Consider the following 11206-nt stretch of genomic DNA (forward strand, 5'->3'; position numbering starts at 1 on the left):
GCTTTATCAAGCTGACTTCCGGCAGTCAGACTTTTCTTTCTTGCCTCTCAGGTTAGTCCGGCTGCAGGAATGAGGGGGCTGTTCGCGGACTCCAGGTACCCGCGGCACAAAGACCCAGAGCTAAGAACGGGCGATACAGGTTCTTAAGCACTGCTCCGGGCTTGTATCAGAACCAAGCCCAAACTGCACTAAGTACGGAAGCGAGGTTAATTATTACACTGTTGGCAGTGAAAGTACACTTGGAACTGTTTCACAGAAGTCCTTAAGCGCTCTCTAGCTCTGGGCCCCTTCTACTCCAAAGGCTCCAGTTTCAAGGAAAAGCTCCTCTACGAACCTGGAAGCACGCTGGTGGGGACGAGAAACGCGGCTGGACTGCAATCCCCAGAAGCCATCGCGGGCCACCAGCATCCGGGACACCGTCTGCAAAGATCCCTGGGTACTGTGGTCCGTCCCTTTGGCAGCAACCCTCTGCCGACGGTAAAATTTCAGCGGAACCTAGGACCACAACTCCCAGCAACCCTTGCTGCCGTGTGGGGGGTCTTCACGTTCTCGTGGCGCGGCGCAGGCGCACTGGGTCCTCGGCGCGGACCGCGCAGACTGAATAATAAAAGGGGAGCGGCGAAGAGGCAGGAAGACAGGACCATGTCGAAGGGCCCCGGGCCCGGCGGCTCCGCAGCTTCCTCGGCGCCCCCGGCCGCTACCGCTCAGGTGCTGCAGGCACAGCCCGAGAAACCGCAGCACTACACGTACGTAGAGCCCCCCCCGCCGCGCGCGCACGCCTGACGTCAGCGGCCAGCGTGAGTCACGCGCGCAGGGAGAGCGCGAGGCGGCCTCTCCCTCCCCCCTTCCTCCTCCGGCCCGGCCCAGACCGGTTCCAACCTGCTGGGGCCGGTCCCAACTGCCTCCAACTGCCACCAACCTCTGGTCGGGCCGTGGGGCGGGAAACTCGGGCCCCGCCACTGAGTGGGGAAGGCGGGAGCTCGGGGTGCGGAGTGCACACATCTTAGCCAGGCCTTCGAGGCCTAACTGTTCCTCAGACCGTAAAACCACAGGACCAAGCACTCGCGGGGCGATAAGAAGTGCAAGACACTACCAGGATGAGTTCCTTAGGGCCAGCCCTCGAAAGGCCTATGAATGACCATTAGCGTGAAGTCCTGTCAGGCGACCCACGTCCTGTGCACAGGAGGCCTTTTGTCTCTAAGGGCCTATGTTGTCCACGGAGGCCACTCGTGCTTTATTCACTTAAACAGATAACGCAGCCCGAGTCCGGACCCCGAGGGTGATGGGGTCCGAGCATGACCTCAGGCCCAACCCAAATGTGGCATCAGGGAGCCCCAAATGCTGACAGTACCAGAGTCCAGGAAGATGGAAAACCTAAGTGTAGGTCTCCGTCGTCTTTTTATTTCCTTTCAAGGCACATTAAGCAAGTACCTGGTGCAAGGTGCTTTGGGAGAAAGAAAGATGAAAAGAGTCGGGCCCTCCTGTTAAATGAGCCAAATGTCGGTTTCCATTTTCCCTGAAGCTCTTTGAGCGCCCCTCGTTCCCCTGGGCTCCCGATTGATGTGCACGCTTAGAAGGACCCCCAGGTGTAGCTCAGGCTTGCTGGAGATTGGGAACCTGGGGGTTGAACCACCCTTAAGATCCATCCACACAGGAATGCCACCAGGTGAACCGAGAACAGGAAGCGTCTGGGAGTAGAAAGATCTCAGAGTGGACGGGAGGAGCGCTTGTTTGTCCCTCACGGCAGTAGGACCCATCGGGAAGCTGTCCTGGGATTGGGGAACACCGGTTTTAGGAAGTGTATTGGTTTCTTTCTGAGATTCCCTGCTATTGGTTGAGATCGTTTGAAGCTTTTTCTTGGCTACAGTCTGACTCATGTTAACCACAGCTTTTCTAATGTGGCCGTTGCTGTGCTGGTCCTTTCTTCCTGGGGTTCTTTCTGGAATCCTTCCGTTGGTTTTGGTGAGGTGGTCTTACCTCAGAGACTACTGGTCAGTTGAATGGTGCGGTCAAGCAACAGTATGGTCTTGATTTGGAAATTTGCAGACTTCACCTAATTGGAGCTTCTTTATAATCCCTGGTTGCTCGGATCACGTTTTTTTAGTAAAATACCTATAACATAGTAATAGTGAGTGATGTGAGAAACAGAAACCTCTGTTTCTATGTTGTGTTGTCATTGCGTGTACTATGGAATCTAGACTAGAAAGGCTTTCTGATCCTTTCGGAATTGACAGATGAAACAAGTCAGCAGCTGTGTAAATGTTAATTTCTGAGTCTTTGTCCTCCTGATGCTCATTTGTTTAAAACCTGTCTTTCCATTCCTTGTGGGGTAAGTGCAGAGTACTCAGTCTCAGCTCTTGAGGGGACTTAGTAACTCAACAGTGGATGAATCCCCCAAGCTTGACTGGGTGCTTGGAGCTTGTAGGTGTTCCCATCTCTATGTTATGTGTTCATTGTGTGTGTGTGTTTATGTTTATATTTATGTTTTGCCTCTAAAAATCAGAGGTCACTTGTCTTCTTTGGTATATTTATGGGCATGCAGAAGCTGTGATGAGTTGGAAAACTTCAGTCCCTTGTCATCCCAGGTCTGAGGAGCAGGAGGACGTAGGTCATGGCAGCAGTAGACTTGTTGGCTCTAATTTTTTTTCTTTTTTTTTTTAAGGTGAACCTGTTTGTTGTTGCCCTTGGGGGTTAGGAGGCAGGAACATTTTTATTTTGATTTGCTAGAAAATGTTGAGCTGCCCCGCAGTTTTTCTTCTTCCTTGCAGCATGAATTTCCAGAAGTTGTTCCAGTCTAAATATGGTCTTTTCTATTGTATTGATCCCATTGTTGAATACAGATACAGACCTCTTGTGTTTTGAATGTTTGTATTTTTTTGCCTGTCAAATTTTTTACCCTTTAAAATTTCCTTATTGGTTAATTATAGTGGTGGTGGTGTTAATGCTGTGGAGTCAATTCCAACTCTTAGTGAGCCTGTGGACAGCAGAGCTGAACCCTACTGTCTTTTTGCACCAGCCTCTCACCTTCCGGTGCTGTGTCAGACACTGCTCCGCTGCTATTCACGGGGTTTTCATGGCCAGTGTTTTTGGGTGGCCAGGTCCTTACTGCTATTCTCTCTCAGTCTGGAAGCTCCACTGAAACCTGTCCACCGTGGTGACCCTGCTGGTATTTGAGAAACCGTTGGCATAGCTTTCAGCATCATAGCAACACGCAGCTGTCACAGTATGGCAATCGACAGTTAATTACATTAATTTTGTGTATTTTTTGTGCCTGATACTATTATGTGACATGTAGTAATCTTTGCATAATCCAGAAAAAATTTGCATTAAAATTGAGTTCCAGTCATCATAATGGCAGACAGTGCCTCCTTGCCCTTTATTCTTGTCCCACAACTGAAGTCCTAGAGTTTGAGCCCTTGTTTTCCTAAACCAAGAGGATTATTCATAACATAGTTTGAAGGATAATTATTTTGTTGGTATTTTTTTCTAAACTCTTGAATAATTTTGCTTTAAGGGAAACTTTGAAGTGATCCTTTCAGTAAAGTGGTATAGCAGGCACTTGTTGTAGACCTGAGGAATCCAGCCTTTTAGAAACAGTTACATCAGAGTTTCCTCTGTTGTACAGCTCCAGAGATTTGATTAGCAGGCAGGAAAATGATGATGTGCATGTATCAGGACTCTTCTAATGCAAGAACTATGTGACCTCTTGCTAGGTAATTTCTCTTTCTATTTGAAAAAGTCTAGATTTAATGCAGCTTTATTCAGAACAAGTCCATATTATATATTAGAAGAATTTTGTGTAAACAGATTTAAGAATGGGAAGTTTTGGAGCAATTAAGTTCCAAAATGTATCTACAAATTTAATTAACTTTGGGCTTTTTGCTGTACAGCAATTACATTATTAAAAGTGTATGGGTGAAAGGTCACCAAAAAAACCTGTAAAATACCCAGGTTTCTGACTTCATTATTTTGACCCTATGAAAGGATGTAAGCCTCAAAGACATTAAGCCGTTTTTGGATTCCTTCACCTGCCATTGATTCTTTGACTTCTTACTTCCCTTATGTTAAACCAAAATGAAATTCTAGTTTAGTGAAGATTTCTTGGAGTTTCCTCGTCACTGGGTGCTTTCTTATAGGCAGACAGAGGATAAATGCTTTATAGCCTCATCTAGTCAGGAGTCATTTTAATTTAGGACTGTTTCCTGGGCATCTTTAAACAAAGGAAATGTAGTAGTACTTCTATAGATAACTATTTTGAGGTGAATTTGTTAGTTTGTACATTATATAAATATTGTGAACTTCACTTGATTGATCTGATTGTGTTTTGGAAAATCCAGGAAACAAACATGTATTTAAATTGTTATTGCATATTGCAATAAAACTGTAAGTACATTACTACAGTACAACTTGTTGCACAACAGAGGTCATTGGAAGCGTTGCTTAGAAACCTCAGCCAGGATGAGTTAAATTACCAATAACCATTGGTAATTTCTGGATCTGGTTTACTTGTTTATCAAGTAGGACTAATTTCTTGCAGGACAAAAATTGAAAGTTCATTGTAGCCTTTAATCAAGTCCACAAAATCCCCAATAATAAGTCTTAAGTGCCCGTGCTAAGCGTAGACTCAAGCTTAGCACCTAGTTGGTATTTGCTATAATCTAAATTAATGGTTAAAGTGAAGATTTGCTTAATGGTTAAGTTTTTTTGTTTTAATCCAGCTATGTTAGATACTAAAGAAGGCTTCCCCACAATCCATATGCATCTGCTTTGACTGGTGGTTTCTATCAACCTACAAAGACTGTGACTTATTGGTGAGGGCAGCTGGACACCTCTGAGCGCAACTTAGAAATCCATCTTGGGCACACTCTATAAAGGAGCTCCTACTCTGGAAATAGCACCCCAGATAAGTGCACAAAAGCAAGACACCCTCGTGGAGCTACTTCTTCCCGCTTTCAACACCCTGATGCCTGAAGGTGAGGTCTCCTTCCTGTGTGTCTTAGAAGCCATGAGCTCACTTAGGTAATGAGAGCCCTGCAAAGGCCTGAGCACCACACATCTGCAGACTCTCCTGCCAGACCTGTGCTAAAGGTTATTGTTCTCATGAGGAGAGACTCTAGGTCAAAAGAGTGATAAAAGTAAGGTTGTGTTTAAAGCTACGTTACTTTAAACATGGACTGGTCTAGGGATTGTTTTCCCAAATGGGGCAATGTTTGCTTAATGATTAAGTTTTTCGTTTTGTTGTTGTTGTTTTTTTTAATCCAGCTATGCTTGATACTAAAGGAGGTTTTCCCACATATGCGTCTTCTGTATTTTGAAATTGCAACTATGGACAGTTATGGCTAATCCTAGTAGATTGTCTTCTCTTCTTTTAACATCTTGGATGAATTTGGGGCACACTAATGTGTTATTTGAAGATGGATGTTGAATGTAAGTTTCTCTGCCATTCTTAGCCAATATATAGAAATTATATTAGCTTAATTGCTAAAAATGCCAAGAATTTGGGTTCAGGATCCTTCTGGACAATGTAGCTTTCTTGTTTTCTTACTGTAACCACTGTATAGATTTACCCCAGCCAGCCATCTTAAAATACCCTCATGGGCAACAGAGAGATCTGCGGAGAAAGTCTGGGTAAAATCAGTGCATATGATAATAGGTATGGGATTTATTTTTTGGGGTGATGGAAGTGTTCTGGAATTAGTGGTCATGGTTACACAGCATGGTGTATATACTAAAAACCGCTGAAATGTATGTTTTAAAATGGTGATTTTTTTATGTTGTGTAAATTACATTTCAGTTAAAAGATTTAAAAAATTACATTTCAGTTTAAAAGACTTTAAAAAAATCAGTGCGTATGAGTCCCCATTACTAGAGAGGCTTTAGAGCACATGGCCTATGAAGCATTGTTATTGCCTGATGTATTGATATATCGGCATCGCTGAGTATGGGGAAAGCCTGCAGTTTGTGCAAAGCTCCTTGGTGCCCTTTGCCTAGCCTTCTCACTGCCTTGGTCCCTGTGTATCCATTCTAGGTGAATGCCCCCATGTTGTGAGTCTGTGGGGATGCTTTTGAGATAAGTGAATACTCAGCAAGTTTGAGACTCCTAGTTGATGGTAGTTGTACTTTAAATTGTCTCCGAATTGACAGCCGTTATAAGGAACAAGCACATCTTTCTCAATGACTTTGTAAAATGAATTGTGTTTGCTTCCTAGGGTGGGTGGGAGGTAGAAGAGAAGGTTGCTGTTCTGCTAAAATGTGATAGATTCCATTCTTCAGGTATCATGAGGATTGTTTTAATGTTCACATGGGCATTTCTTTAAGGATAGGCCATATGTTTTAGGCATTTAAAATGATATCAGTGGCTATAATATTTTAATTCAAATAATCACAACAGACTTTTTATTATTTCTCTATAAACCCCCTCAACTTTCACCCCTTTTTTCTTTGCCAGTGTGTAGACTTTGACAGCAGTATCAAGAGCTGATGAGGAGGAGAAGATGGAAAGGAGTCTAGCAACTTAAAATTTCATAGCGTTCTCTGTCAGGTGACCTTTTTCCTGTTGGTGGGTCAATTTATTTAGGAGTTAAAGAAGATACTAAGGCCTGTGACAGTATCATCATGTCATATCTGACTTATTGAAATGTTTCCTCCCTGTCCTTATTCTTTATACCACAGTTTGCTTTTTGTGTTCGTAAGTTGACTCATTTGTTTCCTATTAGTGTTTGAAACACCATATGGCCACCGAGAGTCCTAAAAAAATAACTTCTGATGAGGAAGGGGAATACCCGTGTTCCCACCTTCCTATTAAATTTGGCTGATTCACAAGACTACCCCCACTGAGGAGAGGTAGTTATGCTTAGAAAAGAAGAGGTTGATAAAAACCTTTGGCATGGTGTTTTATGGTTTAAAAGTTTTAAGTAGTAGTTTTTATATCTTAAGTTTTTATTTATTTTGGTAAGAACATTACTGTAGCTTTTTGATGTCACTTTTACTGCCAAGAGGTGGCAGGCATTTGATAGCCTGCCACTTTAGGATTTGTGTAAATCAAACCTATTCAAACCTAACATAAATTAGAAACGCGTACTTGTATTTTCTTATTTAAAAAAAAAATTTTTACTGTTGAACTAAGAGTACTTCATAGTGAATACATAAAATAAATATTAAATATCCAGTAAAGCACGTTAAAGTTAACATTTCTGTTTTTATTTTTAGTAACTTATTTTGTGGTATTCTAGTTAGGGCCTGTCAAAAACTCCCTGACAAAAAATTAAAAAAAATAAAAAAACTCCCTGACATATTTTGAACAGCTTCTAGAGAGTCACTTATGCTAATTTGCTACTACTCTTGTTGAGAAAAGTGTAGTTAACAGCATAGTGTTTAAGAGTACCGACTCCAGGGCTGGACTGTCTGGGTTTGAAGCCCAGCTCTGCCACTTGCTAGCTGTGGGACATTAGGCAAGTGACTTCCCTCTTTGTGTGTCACTTTCCCGAGGATACCACTATTACCTATCCCATGGGATTGTTACAAGGATTAAGTGAGTTAATATACATAAAGTGCTTAAAGCAGTGCCTGGCACTTAGCATGGCAGAAGTACTATTCTTATCAGTATTTGAACAAGGCCTAAGTTACTGCTTTCAGTTGCACTGCTGCCTCCTTCAACAGCCTTAATCAAATGCCTTCTTTAGCTACATCCACACTAAAGTAGATTCTTCAATTTATAGGGCACATGTGGGTCAGGGCTGTCTTCAGAGCACACTTCTCTCGTCTGCATCCCTTCTTTTTTAAATTTTTTTAAATGAAGATTAGCCCTGAGCTAACATCTGCTGCCAATTCTCTTTTTGCTACGGAAGACTGGCCCTGAGATAACGCCCATGCCCATCTTCCTCTACTTTATATGTGGGCCGCCTACCACAGCATGGCTTGACAAGTGGTGCCATGTCCGCACCTGGGATCCGAACCGGCAAACCCTGGGCTGCTGAAGTGGAACGCGCGCACTTAACCCCTGCGCCACTGGGCCAGCCCCCACATCCATTCTGATTTTACTTCAAGTCGCCATTCTTCTTATAGCCTCCATCGGACTGCCTGTATGTTACACTCTTAAAGGGCCAAAAACTTAGTTGTAAGAGAAAACTGTACGAAATAACACACCAGTTTAAACGGATATACTAAAATGTTCATTGGATTGGAGGTTTTTCAGGCCAGCTGTGTACAGGAAAATGGAATCAAGCCAAGGTGTTATCTAATTTAGGGGAGCATGAACCAGGGTTTTCACTACTCCTCACATATTCTCCAAAACCGTGATGCGAATGACCCTTACATGAACTTTCTCTCCTCCGTTTTACTAATTCCAGGATCCTAAGGGCAAAGGGACAATTATAGAAAGAAGGAGCCAAGAACACATAGGACTAGTTGGACACCAAATTTATGGCTCTTGTTAGTTCTTGGTACCAGGACAACTCACAGGTGTCAGACTTTTCCCAGTGAAGAGTGGACTGAAATCATTTGCCAGTGAGTGGCAAATGTACTTTTAAAGCCCTTGCTTAAGTGCCTGTAGCACTTGTACTCTGGGTTCCTGTGTGTGTATCTGTGGGTTAGGGTAGTTTCATTGTATCTAGGAGGTTCATACTGGCCCTAAGTTCTTACTGTATCTACTCTTTGGCTAAAAGCCACTTATAGGATCAAAGCCTTTCTTAAAGATTCAGACACTCAGAAATTCACTAGACACTTATTTTATTTGCCTGAATAATGCTATCTGAGCTTGTTTATTCTGCCAGAATGTTCTAAACCAGGATCACTTCAGAAGATTTGGAAGCCAGATCCCTATAGCTGTATAGTGCTTTATCAGAATTGTCCAACTAGGAGCTGGCCCCGTGCCTGAGTGGTTAAGTTCGCGCGCTCCGCTGCAGGCGGCCCAGTGTTTCGTTGGTTCAAATCCTGGGTGCGGACATGGCACTGCTCATCAAACCATGCTGAGACAGCGTCCCACATTCCACAACTAGAAGGACCCACAACGAAGAATATACAACTATGTACCAGGGGGCTTTGGGGAGAAAAAGGAAAAAAAATAAGATCTTTAAGGAAAAAAAAAAAAAAGAATTGTCCAACTATTTACCAACCACCATTTTAGCTTTATTTGGCTGTGTTTTTTATTTTTATTTTTTTCATGAGGAAGATTAGCCCTGATCTAACATCTACCACCAATCCTCCTCTTTTTGCTGAGGAAGACTGGCCCTGAGCTAACATCTGTGCCCATCTTCCTCTATTTTATATGTGGGACGCCTGCCACAGCACGGCTTGATAAGCAATGTGTGGGTCCACACCTGGGATCTAAACTGGTGAACCCCAGGCTGCCGAAGTGGAGCACATGAACTTAACCACTAAGCCACCGGGCCGGCCCCTGGCCATGTTTTTTAAAAGCCTTTTTTTGGCAGCTCCCGCTGGTGTGGTTATTGTTACAAAGTTGAATGATTTCTGGGTTACGTTTGGTGTCAAAACAGTGTATGTGTGTCCTTATGAACATTGAATCTAGAACTACTGGTAGGTTACTTAAAGCTCTTCAAAAATGAAAGATTTTCAGCAAATTGTAAGAAATATATATTTTTATATATAATATATATGTGTATACAGTCCATTCGCCTTATGGTGACATTTTGGTCAGTGACAGACCACATGTCTGACAGTGGTCCCATAAGTTTAGTACCATATAACCTACGTGTATAGTAGGCTACACCGTCTAGGTTTGTGCAGGTACACGCTATGATGTTCACACAATGATGCAATTGCCTAATGACTTATTTCTCAGAATATATCCCCCTCATTAAGTGACACATGACTATATGTATATGTATATATACATACACTTGGATAAATAATTTAGGATTCTTAATCTGCTTATCTGCTTTTCTTTTAAAGGGTTGAGTTTTCTTTTTTTTATTTTCCTTCTCCCCAGAGCCCCCAGTACATAGTCGTATATTCTAGTTGTGGGTTGCTCTCCTAATATTCTTCCTGAAGTTAAAAAATATTTTATTCTCAAACTTAAAAATGAAGAATCTTTGATAAGCCATGAACTATGAGCTCTATGCTAAATTCCTTTTTAGGAGTTAGGTATGTGGAAGAAACATAGCCAGTAGGGTTAATATGAATATAGAAAACAGTAGATTACAGATGTGTCGTTTGAGCCTTTGGACACAATACAATCTTTGACAATGACTGGGGGTTTTTTGCTTTCTTTCCTTTGCTAGTTGTGGAACCCTATCACGTTGTGGTTAGATTTCAATAAAGAATATTTAAGAACAGGACCATAAGATTCTGTTTCCATGATAAAGCTTGTATATTGCTTAAAAAAGATGAAATTCAGTTTTTATGAGACTCGCTATAATAAAGATGAACATTGATGGCTTCTTAGGGGTATAGGCACTTCTATCATGTTGCCAGATCTCTGCCACCCCTGTGTGAGGCTTGTGAGCAGTGACCACTGACTGGCCAGGAGAGCAGCAGGCTCACAGCCCTCTGGGGCCGTGACCTCCAGGCTGTGGGGCATCCAGGGTGAGTTTCTTCTGTCAGCTCAGTCTGTTGCCCCCTTTTTCTTGGGCTCACATGTTGCTGTTCATTGTGCATATAGGAATTCATCAAGTTCTGAGCACATGCAGGGATGCAGCACCATCTCTTCCTGTTGCTTCTCCAGAGGCCATCATTGTCTTCCCTATTTGACTTTTTATTCAAATCTGACTATTCTACATATGTGTCCAAATCAGATTTTACAAATCATAAACAGAATGGCATTCTAATAGTCATTCACTTTATAAAGATTTACCAGAGTTTACTTTTTTTTTTGAGGAAGATTAGCCCTGAGCTAATATCTGCCACCAATCTTCCTCTTTTTGCTGAGGAAGACACCCTGAGCTGACATCTGTGCCCATCTTTCTCTACATTTTTTTTTTTTTTGAGGAAGATTAGCCCTGAGCTAACTGCTGCCAATCCTTCTCTTTTTGCTGAGGAAGATTGGCCCTGAGCTAGCATCCGTGCTCATCTTCCTCTACTTTATATGTGGGACACCTACCACAGCATGGCTTGCCAAGTGGTGCCATGTCTGTACCCAGGATCCGAACCGGTGAACCCCTGGCCGCCGAAGTGGAACGTACACACTTAACTGCTGCGCCACGGGGCTGGCCCCTTTCTCTACTTTTTTATACGTGGGACACCTGTCACA

At 42.9% G+C, this 11206-nt stretch overlaps 1 protein-coding gene across 7 annotated transcripts in view; it reads left to right on the plus strand.

Moving 5' to 3' along the window:
* Positions 1–343: 343 nt before the first annotated feature.
* The window catches only part of UNK (unk zinc finger), a 36304-nt gene continuing 25441 nt past the window's right edge, over positions 344–11206 (plus strand). For 4 of the 7 annotated variants that reach the window (XM_046676193.1, XM_046676190.1, XM_046676191.1 and 1 more), the window contains exon 1: positions 502–746. In XM_046676193.1, coding sequence (XP_046532149.1) covers positions 643–746 — 104 coding nt within the window. In that variant the 5' untranslated portion in view covers positions 502–642. Of the gene's footprint in view, positions 747–3625; positions 3714–4718; positions 4974–5262; positions 5428–11206 lie in introns of all 7 variants that reach the window. The other 3 variants (XM_046676195.1, XM_046676196.1, XM_046676197.1) reach the window with 3 other exon arrangements.

The sequence above is a fragment of the Equus quagga genome, chromosome 11 (genome assembly GCF_021613505.1).
Source record: "Equus quagga isolate Etosha38 chromosome 11, UCLA_HA_Equagga_1.0, whole genome shotgun sequence".
Lineage (NCBI taxonomy): Eukaryota > Metazoa > Chordata > Mammalia > Perissodactyla > Equidae > Equus > Equus quagga.